This window comes from Oxyura jamaicensis, chromosome 3, assembly GCF_011077185.1.
Source record: "Oxyura jamaicensis isolate SHBP4307 breed ruddy duck chromosome 3, BPBGC_Ojam_1.0, whole genome shotgun sequence".
Classification (NCBI taxonomy): Eukaryota; Metazoa; Chordata; class Aves; order Anseriformes; family Anatidae; genus Oxyura; species Oxyura jamaicensis.
Genome location: NC_048895.1, coordinates 96,099,548 through 96,116,543, shown reverse-complemented (window position 1 = coordinate 96,116,543; position 16,996 = coordinate 96,099,548). Strand labels below are relative to the sequence as shown.

Genomic DNA, 16,996 nt, shown 5'->3' with positions numbered 1-16,996 from the left:
AAGAAAAGAAAAGAAAAGAAAAGAAAAGAAAAGAAAAGAAAAGAAAAAAGAAAAAAGAAAGGAAAAGAAAAGAAAAGAGTAAATTACAACAAAGTAGCAATCTTTCTAGAAACTCTTATGTTCTTCAGTTTCTCTGTTACAGCATTATTCTGCTATTCTAAGGAGGTATTACAGTAAAAAATGAACAATTGTTAGGACAATATATCTAATGATCTTTCAACACAATTGCCTATGCTGTATCATACCTGTCCATCACAATATATGTTTTTAAATAATCTCACACTTCATATCTTGAGTGCTTCAGTTAATGTCCCAAAGACTACGGAAAATGATGGACTCTGCCCCTGAACACCCGTTAGGATGTGATGAAGAAGGGAGAAGAATATTCTCAAGTCAGGGTTTCCTGGAAGGAGACACTCTTAGGCCACCTACTTGCTTCATGAACAAAGCAGTGCTGTGTGTAACATTCAACTGTTTTCACTGAATTCCAGATACAGCTTAGCACAAGTTTTTATCAGTCTTTTCTCCACACCTTTTCTTCATGCATTATTGCTTAAATTTCAATTGGGATCTCACAATACTTAAAGATCATATATTCCCTGAGAACATATTAATTTTGTAAAGTATCTTTTAGACTCTTTTTTCCTAGCCATTTCTCATTGCTTTCCTACAATTGTTACTTACAGTAAATTTGAAACCTGACATTTAAAAAATGTTATAATTATTTGTCTTTTATTTGCTGTTAATTAAAAATGTATCTGAATTTATCCCTGTGAAGGTGAACATCTAGTATTACATATTACAGTGCTGACAGGTAGTATATAAAACTGTTATAAAGGAGCTGACACCACACTTCTGTTTCCGCATTTAACATCTTCAATATCAAGTATCTTTGACTGTTTTAACTGCCCATAGTAGCTGCTAATCTTTGTCCCATAGAAGCTGCTGAGGAATCATAGTGGCTCTGACTCAATTCTGCCCAGCCCTTACAATGTCTGCCTTTCCCAAACAATATAGAAATGTAGAATTAGTAAAATTAACTTTGGTTGCTATATGAACTCTACACCAACTGCAGATTCTCCTCCAAATGTAAGGAATGGGAAAATCCATAGCTACTAATTAAAACAGCTTCCTAACAATTTTTGCAAAGGCTATACAAAGCAGTGATAACCATGGGAATCACACACAATATTATAGCTGCTAAACTTCACATGGCTATTGTGAGAACTCATTATTGACAATTTATATTCTATTACAATTTAAAGTAGTGTTAAAGTGGTATTACTATTTCTTATAAAAACAATAACTCTAAAAAAAAATAGCAATTTAATAAACAGTATCATTTCTATCCAGACATCTGAAGGTTGAAAATGAGAATATTAATTTCTTCTGTTACAAAAATTTTAGTTGACAAATATTAGCTTCATCCCATAAAAAAAAAAAAAAGATGGCAATAAATGAAATTCTACCAAAAGACAAGATAACAAAGTAAAGAAAATGCTCCAAAAGTTTAAGTTTAAGTTTAGTGTTCTAAACTTAATAGAATTCACAATTTTAAAAGACATAATAACAGTACAGACTTTAAAAAAAAAAAAAAATAGCTTAAAACTTTTGTTAATTACTGACATTTATTATACAGATTCAATTCTCTAATCACCATTATTTGCATGATCAATTAGTTATTTATCAGAATTGGTCATAAGGGACATGATATGGTGTGAACTAATGCTGATGCTCTGCATAGTGAATGTATTTGACCTGATCTTTAATTTAATTTGGCATTGAACTTCAAAACCTGTGTGGTATCAGATTAATGCATACCTTAGCAGTATGGTGATGTGAATCCTCTAATAAATTAAGATGGTATATTAATTATAGTGAATGCACATTACCTCCTGAATTGCTGCAAGTCTATAGAAGTGATGTATTTGACAAGAACTCATTTCAGATTTCATTTGACACACTCACTGATAATATCACTGGGAAGGTTAATTATTAGCAGAAATACCTTTTTATCCCATCTATTCTACAGAGTCCTTCCATGAACTGCTGTGACTGTTATGCATTCATCTTGTTTTCCCTGAAGTTTGCTAAAATTCAGAATATAGAGTTGCAAGCTAATGTATTTGGTAAAAAATCTGCTTGTAGTTAAATTGGGAAAAATAGGTCTCTTTTTCTAAAAATGACTGAACATGAGAAGATCTAAATAAAGGAATTATCAGATGTATTTCAATATTTTGTCAGTGGCAGGAGGTCAAAGTTGACTGCACACATGTGGCCCATACCATTTTGGAAAACCTGGCTTAGAACCCCTATGAAATGAAGGCCAAAAAAAATGCAAAAGACAGAACTTTGAACCCAACCGCTAAAATTATAGTCTATGCTCATAAGGCTCTCCATTATAGCAATCTGTCTGATATAAAACTCCTTCAAATCTGTTTCTTATATATGCTTTATGTTTTTGGCTTGACAATTTTTTCTTGTGCGGTTCACAGAATTGGTATTGTAGAAATTATTAAAATGTTGTTTTGGAAATAATTTCATAGAGTAGGTTTAACATGGTACTTATTATCTTGAGCGACTTCAACATTTATATTCCTTTGAAATTAGCTATAAAATACCTAAGTTAAATACTGGTAATAGCAACCTAAGGTGTAAATCAATTTAATTTATTTAGATCTAAAACTCTTCTTGTATACAAACCTGGAGTTTTAGTTATTGTTTCATTAACTTCTCTGACTCCTTTACCTACAAGTAAAAAGACAAATTATCATTTTCATGAACATATCTGATATTTTTTTAATAGAATGTTAAAACAATGCCTGATTGTTGCAATTATCCCTTATCCAAAAAAGTTATATTTAAAACAGAAATAACTGAAGTCTTGAATACTTTACATGTTCAAACCTATACACTTAAACAAAAGCCATCAGAAAATAATTTAGGAAAACAACATTTTTACTTTGAAAAGTTGACTGGCTAGCCAATTATTTTATACACTTAGGCCTATAATTTTATATCAGTGCTATAAAAGAGAGCCTTATAGGGGGGAAAAATACTGTATATAATTACTCATATTAAATATCATTAAAACTGTGTTAACAAAGATTGATACATTTATGACATAAACCAGCAAAAGCCAGATAGCTGGATTAAAATGACAGGATCAGATATCATGGGAAAGAATCACAACTGGTATAATTTGTTGTACTTCTGGTGCAGAAATTCAATGATCAGACTGATTAAGTGCTAAAATACCATTAAAATGTGAGACATAAAAATTATACCTAAAGACTGTGTGCGAAGAAAAATAGAATTAGTTAATAGAAACCTTTTCTGCATTTTCTTAAAAAAATCCAAAAAAAAAAAAATCATCCATCTTTTATCTCACTGTATTAATTATATATTACCCCTGAAAAATCATCCTTTATGGATCTACAATAAGATAAATCTTAATGGGTAGATCATACTTCTCAATGTTGAAACAAAAAAGTTTAACCATAACTTTAAGAAAAATATAATACTGTTCAACCATCAAATCTGTTTAGAGTTCTTTGACACATTAGAATTAAACATGTTGCATGCATCTTTCCCACATATCTGATTGTTTTTTACTTTGCTCATATTCTAAATGTTATGTTTTTTTTTTATTTCTATGTATAGGGAATTTATAGCCATGTTTATTCACATGTAAAGGCCAAATTGAGCCCTCACAATTACATACTTTGAGTTATTTTAGCAAAACAACATGAAATTTATATGGCTGTAAATAAAAGTGGAATCAGGTGCAAAGATTTATTTTAATAATTTTTATTGTTTATTTTTATTTTATAAGTTTTTCTTGGACAAAAATCACACCTGAATGAATCTAAAAGTCAACTCCTGTGAAAGTTGTTGTTGTTGTTGTTAACAGAAAATCATGCATTAAACCCTGAACACATTGAAATACTCTTTAAAACTATGTCAAAAAGATTAGGAAGAATACAGTTAAAAGTAATAATTTATATTATTTTTTTTTGTTTGCTTTTAAGGAATAAACTTACGTATGTGTGTCTGCACATTTACATACATATACTCCTATGTCTTCCTCCATGAGCTCCAGATGCTATGCTTACTTTGACTTTTTAAACTATTGTTTTCATAAGGTAAAAAAACATTTCATAAAGTAAACACTTTCTGGGAAGCAAGCTGACTGGTCTTATTAGCAGAGCTTTGATGTAGATTTAGTGGGGGAAGGGGATGTACCTCTGAGTGACAGAAAACAAACAGGGAACAGAAACACTTTAGGAAGCAACAGGAAAATACCTGTGAATTGTCCAAAAGGAATTAGGAAGGGCTCCTCTAAAAAGGCGATGCAGTCAACATCCCAGCTGAAATGCCTCTACAGTAATGCACACAGCATGGGAAATGAGCAAGAGGAGTTAGAAGCCACAATGCAGTTAGAAAACGATGACCTAATTGCTATCACAGAAACATGTTTGGACAAATCACACAACCAGAACACTGCAATCAAGGGAAGGAGGGGCAGAGGTGTTGCCCTCCATGTTAAGACATGGATAGATTGCAAAAGAGCTGCCTCTGAGAAACAGCCACAGAGAGGTTGAGAGCTTATGGGTAAAAGTTAAGGACCAGACCAGTAAGATGTCCAGTAAGGATAACTTGTGGTTGGGGTCTACTACAGGACACCTGACAAGACCTTCTTGCTTCAGCTACAAGACGCATCATGCTCACAGGCTCTCATCCTGATGGGTGTTTCAACCACCCAGATGTCTGCTGGAAAAGCTACACAGCAGGTCGTAAGCAATCCAGGAGAATCTTGGATTGTGTCGAGGATAACTTCCTGGTCCAAAATTAGACAAACTAAGCAGAGGATAAGTGTTACTGGACCTAGTGCTCACCAATGTGGAGGAACTCATTAAAGAGTTGAAGATGAGGGGCAGTCTGCGTTTTAGCAACCGTGCCTTGGTTGAGTTCACGATCTTGAGGAATATGGCCTGGTCAAAGAGAAATGTCTTTGGAGGTGTTCAAGACCAGGTTAGAGGAGGCCCTGAGCAACCTGATCTAGTGGGTGACTTCCCTGCCTATGGCAGAGGGGTTGGAACTAGATGATCTTTGAGGTCCCTTCCAACCCAAGCCATTCTATGGTTCTATGAAAAGTCAAGAGCCCAAACTTTCAAAGAGTGAACTTCCAGTCATTTAAAGACCTAGTAGATGTGATCCCCTGAGATACTGTCCTTAGGGACAGAGGAACTGGTCAGAGCTGGCAGCTCTTTAAGGGTACTGTTCTTAGAGTGGACGAGCTCAACCCTATGAGTAAGAAATCAAGCAGGGAAGGCAGAAAAACAGCATGGTGGAGCAAGAACCTGTTGGTCAAACTGAGGCGCAAGAAGGAAATGCACAGGCAGTGGGAGAAGGAACATGTGGCCTTGGAAGAGTACAGTGACGCTGTCCAGATGTGCAGGGATGTGATCAGGAAAGCCAAGGCACAGATGGAACTAAACTTGGCAAGGGATGCAAAGAAAAACAAGAAGGGATTCTATAGTTGCATTGGCCAGAAAAACAAAGGCCAAGGAGAGTGTACCCCCTCAGATAAACAAGAAGGGAAAATGCAGAACAGCAGACATGGGCAAGGCTGAGTTAATCAACAACTTATTTGCCTCAGTCTTCACTGCCAGTCAGGCTTCCCATGTCTCTTGAGTCCCTGAACCTGTAGGCAGGGGCTGGGGGAGCAAAGTCCCTCCCACTGTAAGCGAAGAGCAGGTTTGAGACCAACTGATGAAACTGAATAGATACAAGTCTATGGGTCCCAATGTCATACATCCCTGAGCGCTGAGGGAACTGGTTAATGTAGTTGCCAAGACGTTCTCCAACATATTTGCAACATCAGGGCAGTCAGGTGAAGTCCCCAGTGACAGGAAAAAAGGAAACATCACTCCAATTTTTCAAAAAGGTAGAAAAGACATGAGGGGCTACCAACTGGTAAGTCTCACCTCTGTGCCTGGGAAGACGGTGGAACAGATCCTCCTGAAAGCAATGTTAAGGCACATGCAAGACAAGGTGATCTGAGACAGTCTGCATGGCTTCACCAAGGGTAAATCCTGCCTGACCAATCTGGTGGCCTCCTGTGATGGAGTGACTGCATTGGTCAATAAGGGAAGACCAACCAATGCCACCTACCTGGATTTCTGTAAGGCTTTGACATCCTGATACCTAAATTGAAGAGAAATGTACTGAAAGGTGGACCATTTGGTTGATAAGGAATTGGCTTGATGGCTGCAGCCAGAAGAGTTGTTGTCAACGGCTGTATATCCAGGTGGTGGCCAGTGATGAGTGGTGGCCCTCAGGGGTCTATCTTGGGACTGGTGCTGTTTAGTATCTTTTTCAATGACTTGGAAGAATCGAGTGCACCCTCAGCAACTCTGCAGATGACACCAAGCTGAGTGGTGCAGTTGATATGAAAGAAGGAAGAGATGCCATTCAGAGCAACCTGGACAAGCTTGAGAAGTGGACCCATGTGAACTGAATGAAGTTCAACAAGTCCAAGTGCAAGGTGCTGCACCTGGGTCAGGGCAATCCCAGATATTAGGACAGACTGGGAAAAGAACTCATGGATAACAGCCCTGCAGAGAAGGACTTGGGGATTATGGTGGATGAAAAGTTCAACATGAGCTAGCAGTTTGCACTTTCAGCCCAGAAGGCCAGCTGCATTCTGGGCTGCACCAACAGAGGAGTGGCCAGCTGGTGGAGGGAGGTGATTGTGCCCCTCTGCTCTGCCCTTGTGAGGTCCCACTTGGAGTGCTGAGTCCAGATCTGGGTCCCCCAGCACAGGAAAGACATGGACCAGTTAGAGTGTGTCCAGAGGAAGGCCACGAAGATGATCAGAGGGCTGGAGCACCTCTTGTATGAAGAAATACTGAGAGAGCTGCAGATGTTCAGCTTGGAGAAGAAAAGGCTCCTGGGACACCTCCTTGTGGCTTTTCAGTACTTAAAGGGGAATTAAAAACAAAACAAACAACAAAAAAAAAAACACGGAGACTGACTTTTTACTCAGACAGATAACGATAAGAGAAGAGGAAACAGTTTTAAACTAAAAGAGGGTAGATTTAGGTTAGATGTTAAGAGGTAATTCTTCACTCAGAGGGTGGAGAGGCACTGGAACAGATAGCCCAGAGAGGCTGTGGATGCCCCATCCCTGGAGGTATTCAAGGCCATGTTGGACAGGGCCCTGGGCAACCTGATCTAGTGGGTGACATTCCTGCCTGTGGCAGGGGTGTTAGAGCTAGATGGTCTTTATGGTCCCTTCCAACCCAAGCCATTCTAGGATTCTATTATTCTATTGTGTCATATGCATTTTTAAATAGCAAATGTGAAATATTCGATCCTATTATATAAAATAAAAATGTGATGGATAATGAAATCTGACCAAGTAGAGCACAACATACCACTCATATGACTTACTTTTACAAATAGGAGATTTTCCTGTCCATTTCATATCTGGTTTACATGTCCGATGTTCTGATCCACCAGCAAGAAAAAATCCTGGCTGACAAGTATACACCAAAGTATATCCTAAAGTAGGAAGATCTATTGCTTTCACATCTACATGTGCCGGTGTCTCTGGCTGCCTACAAGCATGAGCTGCAAAGGGTTTTTAAGAGTTAGAAAAAGTGGTGGCAAACAGTGTCCAAAGGATTAGTGTATTAAATTTAAAACAAACACATGCCAACTTACTCCTTTTTACTCAGTAAGCTTTGTACACCTTTTAGAAATATTATTATATTCTATGTGTATTCTTTTCTTAATGTGGGAAGATGGAAATGATACTTATCAGATATTCTTGAGCAAAATTAAATCATGATAGATAGTCTGAAAACTGTTACAATGAAGAGAAACGTGCCATCGCACGTCCTGTGAATTTTTGTAGTGTCACAGCTTCAAGCATCACTTCCATTTAAAGAGTCTTGAAAATTAGAGCGATAACTGTGTTAAATAAATTCATTATAAATTTCAAATGACTTAAAAGTTCCGTAGGAAGGCTTTGTCATAGTACACTGATAATAACAGTTACTGTTTCTTAGTATGCTTCTTCCTCTGTGCTCCAGTGCATTAATTTACAACAATCCAAAGTTAATTTTAAATAGGGTAATAATCTAAGGTCATTCTCATTACATATTTTTTGCTTAGATGAGTGTATTTTAATACAATAGTTATTCAACATCCATAAGGACATAAATACAGTAAGCATTTATATATCCATACAGAGCACAGAAAAGCTGAATTTTGGTAAGTTGTATCTTATAATTCACAATATCTAGCCAACAGAATAGTCCCATGCATATTTCAGGCAACTTTTCACTATTAATCCAATACACACACACAAAATAGATTAACTTAAAACAACTAATGCAGTGGGTTAACAAGGACAAACTTTTCTGAATAAAAATTATAGTATAATAATATTATTGTATCATAATCCGATATTTTAAAAGTATTTCTAATTAAATTATTGTGAACATCAAGAAGAAAATATCTGAAAAATATTTCTTCACAGTAATATTCTGAATACATCTTTGTTCTTAGAATAGAAAGAAAAAAAAATAGTTAAATAAATTTGACTTTTTTTTTTGGTACCATAATATTTACTATGAATTTATACATGCATTAGCCTGTAGCTCTTTCAAAATTGCACAGCATACAAGCTCATTAGATAAGAAACCAGACTTACGAATACATTCAGACTGTATGCCACTCCACGTTAAGTTAGCAAGACAAGAACGGGTGGTAGATCCCTGAATATGATAGCCTTTCCTGCATCTGAAAAAGACTGTGCTCCCAACCTAAGGATCAAAACAGAATATTAGATGAAAGAGGTATCCATCATCTGTAGTTAGATATCAAGACTGTGATAAACTAGTAGATTTTTTTTTTTTCAAAAGTGTCCTCTGTTTACAGTATTTAAGTTTTTGTATGAGATGAAAATCTCAAGTAATTCATCTTCCATAACCTTATTTTAAATCAGTAAGTTGAAAAATATTGACAAGGCTGTGTGCATGGAAAAGAACAAGACATGCATTAGTTTATTAGTTTGTTAGTGTAACAGAAACAAACTAAATGACAGAGATGTACCTTTTTGTGTACATCACTGCATATATTCAATAGAACTTGACGAGTAAGTCTGTTTAAAAGGTTTCTCATTGTGTGGCTTCATTAAAAATATTTTTTAAGGGAAAAAAATAAAAAAAAATGTAAGGAACAGTTGCATCCATAATATCAGGCAGGAGCTGAAGGTGAAGAAAGAAGCTCACAGCCACAGCAGTGACAGACAGCACAATTGCAGGAGAGGGAGGGTACTGATAAGTACGGGAATTTACAGATTATTTTTATTTAATAACAATTCTGACTTGATCATAATACCATGTGACACACTGTCCTAGGTTCAGAAATAAGCAGGAAACCCAAGTAACACGTATTTCAGATTCCAGTCACAAATATTTGTACCTGAAGAATCTATTGACATTAAGTTAAGCAGTCTAAATAACAACTTTGGATTGGTCATTTTTGCATCTATTTTTATTTTCTCAGTTACTTTTATGACTGTCACTTGGCAAACTAATATCCTGTGAGGAATCTCGAAATTATAAAAAGGACATTCATCACAAAGAACATTGATCCACCACATAGAATGATTTTGTCTTCTCTGACGCTGAATAAAATGTAACATGAATTGCTAGTTTAGGTAAGCCAGTTTCTGACTTTTTCTCAAGGACTACATGGCCTTTGGATCAAACAGGTCTTCAGTTGTTAGGTATTTACTGACTATTCATCAATGTAAGAAAGAATTATGATCATAAAGCAAAGTAATTATATCATGTCATATCATATTAGGTAATCAATTTATAAATAGTCCTCCCTATTGAAGTCTCCTAGAGGACTGAATACATGATATATTGCAAGGTTAGAAGTTCTTTCTTTAAACAGCATTTAAAAAAAAAAAAAAAAAAAAAAAAAGAAAGAAAGCAAAGAAAGAAAAACACCTCAGAATGAAGCCTGAGCTTTATTAAAAAGGAGTGGAAATTTCCAAAGGTTTACATTAGACAATGAAGCCTAAATATAATTCAATATATTTGAGGTTATTAAATGCATCTTCAGTTTAGGAATCTAATAAATAAAAGAAAGAATTACCTCATAACCTCTGGAACTGTTTTGTATTCCAAAATGTGGAGTACCAGGGTCTGTACATGCATTGTGAGCTGGATCTAATGTAAAATGTGAAACATGACATATTATTATTGCATAGAAAGATAAGTCTAAAAGTGTTTGCAAAGATGTCATCAATGTCTAGCGATGACAAGAATCACATTTCTAATGCACCTGTGTATTTCTATGTATTAAACTCTTATTTCCAGTTACATTTCAAAGATAGATCACAGTACTTTCAGTACATTACCAATATTTAAGGGTATTTTTTGCAGGTATCTTTGGCAATGATACCTTCAAAATGAATCCTTCAAAATTAGGATTGCATTCATTTTTACTAAAATTCTAAACTTTTTTTGAATATATAGCATATCCCATCCTCCTGAAATACCATTCAGAATTCAGATGGAACATATATGGAAGTATTTTCCTCCTTTTCTTTTCCAAGCAACAACTTAATGATTAAGTCAGATTTCTAACCAGAATAAAAAACGAAACAAAAAAACTGCTTTCTTATAGCAAGTCAAGCGTTTCAAAGGGACTATTTTCTCAGCTGTTGTTGGAAAACAAAAATATAGCCCTCTTCACAACCAAGAAAGGTACACCAGCAGAGTTTAGCTAATTATATGATCCTAATTTTCACAAGTATATCTTAACACAGCCTGAAATTATTTTTGACATTTCATCTATGTCCCCTTTGCATTCTGAACGTGCATTTTCTTAAGGCATGTCCTTTCAAATCCAGCAGGTAGATAGCATGGGATCTAATCTGATAAATCCCTCTGTACTATGATTCCCTCTTGGCAACCAAGTCTGCTTTTGTGATGACACTGCAATTTGAAGAATATAATTTGGGCCTATATTTCATCTGTAACAATTTTTAACTTTCTGTAGAGGAAAAACTGACACATAAAACATATGCCAGTTCACTCTCAGTCAACTTCAATTTTCAGGATTGACAATCATTAGAGCATTACAATTTAAGTGGACTGATATTTACTGAAAGCTCCAAAAGTTAGGTGGACATTGACCCAACATGCAAGAATAAAAATTAAACATACTTAGCAGCTCAAGGACTTCTGACAAATTATCATCAGCAGGAATACTATTGATAATAGAAACATGAAGTCAATTGACTTTTTAAAGATTTGTTTAATCTGAAAAAACAGTGGGGAAAAAAAAGAAAGTATTCTCACACTGTTTTAAGGAAATGACAAATATCCAGGAATAGAACAGCTTGTCATCATTTGCTATTACATGATACTTTTGGCAATAGTTCTATTGTTCACAGATCTTAACTTTCAAATTCCTTAATAATGGTATCTGTAAATATTTTAGGTGTTCCTAGGTTTTCCTATTACAACAGCGTAAAAATGACTATGTCTGATGCAGTATTTTTCAGCTACTTCTTTATAAAAACATATAAATATATATAAATATATATAATTATATATATATATATAATCTATATAAACAGAAACGCCATTATTACATTTTCAAATTTGATTCTTCACTATAGACCTTATATTTTGTTTTTGTAAACCTTGTCTCACTTAAAAAAACAGATTGCCCAATTCATAAAAACTATGGACAGAAGGAAATTTGAATTAATATCAAAGAATTTTATCAAGTGTTAACATCTTATTTTACAAATACAGGCTGATTTCAATAGTCACACTTGCCACCTTCTCCCATACTATTCAGCCCAGCTCTTGCACAGAGCCAATATCTCAGTCACAGGAAAACTTATAATTGGGTTACAGTCTATATCTGAAAAGATTTATAGAAATATCAAAGAGGACATTTCTATTATCACGCCAAAATCATTTTCTCTAGCAAGTCACCCCAAGTTGGATCAAATACTGATGTCAGTGGGAGTTACAGGTGTCCAGCATTTCTCTCAGTTAATCTGATTATGTAACAAGCTAAAAGCCTACCACTTGCACATCAGTCAATGAGAAACTGATAGTGCTTGGCAGTTTATCAGAATTTCAAAAGATCAGACCCTGCACGCCTCATCCTTTTGAGCTGTACCAGCCACTTTCACAAGTTCCAAAAAGCTTTTTGATTTAGGATTGATTCTGACAAATGCCTTTAACTCTCCAGTGATAGAATCCAGTCTTTAATCTACCAAAGTCTTCTGTGTATCTAAAAGACTCTAAAAATAGATGGAATAAATTTATGCACTTGCACTTACTGACATTCTGCATTTCCAGCAGACAAGCAATCATGTAAATTTACAAATTACTTCATATGTGATTGTGTTTATCCTAGATTTTTTATACTCAAAATATAACCTTATTTATCGGGTTCTTTTTATATTACACAGAAGTTTTCTATATTTGGAAAGGTAATTGTTAGGCTTATGATAGTGTAATAATTTATCAAGAATATTCTCAGTAGAATCAGCACAAGAAATACCAATTAATACCAATGCATGTTGGTTGTATTCCACTCCAAGTGCCATCTGCTTGGCAGAATCTTCTTGAAGAGCCTATCAGAATAAAAGGGGGTCTGCACTGAAAGCTAACTTCAGATCTGTAGGTGAAACTCTTTCCATTGAGGCGTCCTTCTGCTGGAGTACCAGGATCACCACAAAACACCGCTAAGATATATAAAAAAAAAGAAAAAAAAAAAGAAAAAAAAAAGTTATTACAACTGCATGTGCTTCATTTGATGCTCGGAATTATTCTCCATTGTTTTAGGTGCAAGTTGGCCATACTGAATATGAGTGCAAATGCTATGTTCATTTATCAGTAGGATTATAGCTCAAATAAATTCTTGGCAGCTATTTAAAATTAATTGCCACTATTACAGTTATTATAAGCATAAAATGTAACCTGGAAAGATAGACCTTTTAATTGAGACACTTTAAGGCTGATTATACTTGGATGACAAAGTAATTTCAAAGTAGACAATGTTAAATGTATCCATTCACCCTCAGGTAAAATGGCTGGAAATTTTTGACCTAATTAAGTAAGGGAAAAATGTTTTTCAGAGTCTTGACAAGACTGCAAGCACTGGAGAAGCTGACAGATTTAGAAGAAGCTGGAAGACAAACAGTGACAAGATATGAAGGTATATACTTGCCTTAAAAAAGAAAAATAGATTAAGAAAACAGGGTAAGGATATGAGCTTAAGAGTTAGGAACCTAGTTTTCACCTGTTAATGGAAATAGAGACAGGGAACTAAAAAAGGAAAAGTGTAAGTGAAAATTTTAATCATGTTCACCACAAGTCAAATTCAGAACATTCAAAAAGATTACCCATAAGGAAAATGGTGATGAGGCCAATTAGATAATAAGAGGTGGAGGTGACTTTTGGGAAAAGGAAGACCATGATCTTAAATGGGTACAAACACTCAATTTCATAATGAGCTATGTTTTTTGGAAGAAGGAAGAAGAATCTTGCAGTAGTCCATACAATACCTGACACAGCCAAGTACCTTTGTAGCTGTGAGAAGAAAAATGACTATAGCCTGAGACAGTTTGGTGAAGCCCAACACAATTTATGCTGAAAACTTACGCAAACATTGTGGGATGTCTCCCCGCCATATTCCTCGACCCTCACAGGAGAGAATAGCTGTGTTAGATAACTGATAGCCTTCTGCACAGCTGTAACTCACACTGGCACCCCAGCGATAATCAGATCCTTCCACTTTCCCGTAGAGTACCGGTGGAGGGGGACCACAGGTGATAGCTAAATCACAAAAAGAAGAGTTTTAATTTCAAGATTTTATAGTGGTTAGGAGAATGCATAATCATATTTTGTTATACTTTTGTAACTAAAAAAAATAAGTAAATTTATGCTGTTCAGCCTAAAAACAAAACAAAACAAAACAAAACAAACAAACAAAAAAAAAACCTGTGTTGACAAAGCAGCCTGTAATAGACAGAAAAACAATTTAAATACAAAAATACTACCTCTAGGCTTAGGAAATCCCTGACCTGTTGCTGGAAGCCAGAAGAGCATATACCTTACCTAGTTCTGAGTCACTTGCCTACAAATTCATCGTTGATCATTGTTGGAAACAGGCTACTGTGCTAGGTATAAGTATTGTTAATATGTTTGTATAAATATTTGCATTTTATTTTAATTTAATTTTGCAACACTGTTCAAAGCTCATTATACAGGTCTGTTCATTTCCTTGCTCCTTTTCTTGCTTCCTTTTCAGAAAACAATGGACATTGGCTTTGTTCATAACTACATGCCAAAGATTCTTTAGAACTACTCTGATGTGATCCACTTTCTGAAAGAGTGCACAAAATGATGAAACCTTGAATGACCAGGTTTACATTTACACATCAGTTCATTCAACAAAAAGCACATCTGCAAATTCTACAACAGAAGTAGCTGATTTCTGCAACAGAAAGTATGGTCTGTAAACTGAACAGGCCAAAATTTAATTATAGACACTTCAAAGTGCTAGTGGATGTGGTGGCACTCTAGGTCCTTTATAAGCAGCAGATGCCCTTGGCTGTTGTATTTAATCCCTCATCTGACATAACAGTGCTGAGAATTTTCACCATACTTCCTTATTCCTTAAAAGTTTCTTATTATTACAGCCCCATCCCCACTATGACCTTTATGTTAGCACTTGTAATCAACTATTTGTAAAGAATCTTTATGGCTACTTACAATGACTACACTACTGCAACACAGGATTCTTTTAAGGTAAATTTGGTTTTGAGGATCCTTTCATGGAATTTTGGCCATTTAATCCAAGATAAAAGAGCCAAAAAAAGGAAAATGGGTACTTCATTCCTAGTTTTTCTTTCAGCTGACCACTCCAGTAATCTTCATTGCAGATTGATTTGGTTCTACTGTCATCATTAGTGTCCCTATTTTAACCAATTTTGTACCATGACATATATACTACATAAACACAAATGTTACACAAATATTTATTGGTATGTTTTAGTTGCATTTGCATGTTAATCACCCCAGAAAAGCTTTGACAATTTCTTTATAAAATGTAGGTATATATTTTTATACAACTATAAATGTATTTATTTGTTAGTGAATTTCATATATAGTATCAAAATAGTATTTGTAAATTATTTTTCAGATGCATACCTTTGCAAATTGGTTTACTCTGGTTCCATGTGCTGTCCTTTATACAACGCAGGGTAGATGAACCAGAAGGCTCCATCAAATATCCTGGATTACATTGGTAGCTGACTGTCTTATTAAAGGTGAAATCATTTCCAAACTGGATGCCATTTGGTAATGCACCTGGATCTCCACAGCTGATCACTAGCAAGAAAAGAAAAAAACAAAAAAAACAAACAAACAAAAAAAAACAACCTTTAGGTACTGGAGGCTGCTATAAGGTCTCCCTGGAGCCTTCTCTTCTCCAAGCTGAACAACCCCAGCTATCTCAGACTGGCTTCGTAGAAGAGGTGCTGCAGCCCCATGATCATCTTCATGGCCCTCCTCTGGGACCACAGGTTATTTATCTGACATTACATCTATCACGGAACAAAATTAGGTTGGTTTTCTAAAACGTTGTCTATGTTGTCATCCTTCCATACCTTTGAGTAACTTCCTCTCAGGGTCATGAATGACCAACTGCGTTTGACACCCCTTTCCCCCCATCCCAGGGTGCCCATGCTCAAGGCCAGCTCTGATATTCTGCTGACATGTAAACTGGGAACTGAGTGCAGTGGAAAGAGCTGAGAGCTGTGAGAAGCTTTGTCCAGGGCTTCCCACTTTGTTTGGTAGCTGCACTTAAACTCAAAGCCTCACCTTTGGTCTTTGAGCCACATTGCAATTATGCCTATGCCTGGCCATGTACCTCACTGACTAGACTACCAGCTTGCACTGGGACCTGCCTCACAGATGCTGACTTGCCTGGGGATCAGTGGATCATGCTTGACCCAAGTTACTGTCACTGGACCTGCTCTGCCCTTCTTGCTTGGTACTGTGGGTCCAGCCTCATCAGCAAGGTCACTGCACCTGCTGGCCTTGCTGCCCTCCTCTGCTCTTGTGGAGTAGCTGAAACTCACTGCTCCCTGACTCCTTAGTAGAATGAGTATGTCAGATCTGGTTCAAATGGCTCACAGTATAAACTGGTGCAGCAACGTATCCAACTAGATAAAATCTGATTTAGACTTACCTGTGTACATAAGCCACAAAAAAAGCTAAAGAAAACTCTAGAGGAACACCTATTTTTAGGAAAAATGACATATTTTTAATTCACAATACATTCACAAGATAAACAACTACAAAAAAGTTACCTAGTTACCTATGTATCTATCTTAAGAAGATATTTCTGGCAAAATATAACATATATTAAAATTGAATGTACCTTTAAGCACATAAAATATTTATGTATCACAAGACAGAGGAATGGGATTTTTTTTTTTTTTTTTTTTTTTTTCCAGTCTAGCAAAATAATCATTTTCAGAAGCAGGCTGGTGATCTTAGCACTTCAAAGCTTTAGAGGAAGAAAGTTTATTTCTGACCTGTGCAGTCTGGAGCAGTGCCAGTCCATGTCCCATTAGCAGTACAATGTCGAGTAGTTAGCCCTGAAGTTTTGTAACCTTCCCAGCAGGCATAAATGACCGAGCTGGAGAATAATATTCCATCACTGTATATTATCATACCATTGGCTGGAGTGCCAGGGTTCCCACAAGATACAGCTGTGAAAAAGGTTAACAACTAGGTTGACTAGATGGAAAAAAATAATATATATATATATATATATATATATATATATGATTTTTAAACAGCCTTCATTTTTTTAAAAAAAAACGTTCTAGCAAATATTATTAAGAAAATGCTTAATGGGTGTAATT

At 35.6% G+C, this 16,996-nt stretch overlaps 1 protein-coding gene across 2 annotated transcripts in view; it reads right to left on the bottom strand.

The window, feature by feature from the left end:
• CSMD1 (CUB and Sushi multiple domains 1) overlaps positions 1–16,996 on the bottom strand; it is a 1,151,643-nt gene that overhangs the window by 17,646 nt on the left and 1,117,001 nt on the right. Inside the window, exons 58-65 of one of the 2 annotated variants that reach the window (XM_035319885.1) lie at positions 16,664–16,840; positions 15,273–15,452; positions 13,722–13,895; positions 12,629–12,802; positions 10,183–10,256; positions 8,726–8,837; positions 7,459–7,638; positions 2,704–2,748 (exon numbers count right to left, since the gene is read on the bottom strand). In XM_035319885.1, the coding sequence (XP_035175776.1) occupies positions 2,704–2,748; positions 7,459–7,638; positions 8,726–8,837; positions 10,183–10,256; positions 12,629–12,802; positions 13,722–13,895; positions 15,273–15,452; positions 16,664–16,840 (1,116 nt within the window). The remainder of the gene's footprint in view (positions 1–2,703; positions 2,749–7,458; positions 7,639–8,725; positions 8,838–10,182; positions 10,257–12,628; positions 12,803–13,721; positions 13,896–15,272; positions 15,453–16,663; positions 16,841–16,996) is intronic. The other variant, XM_035319886.1, reaches the window with a different exon arrangement.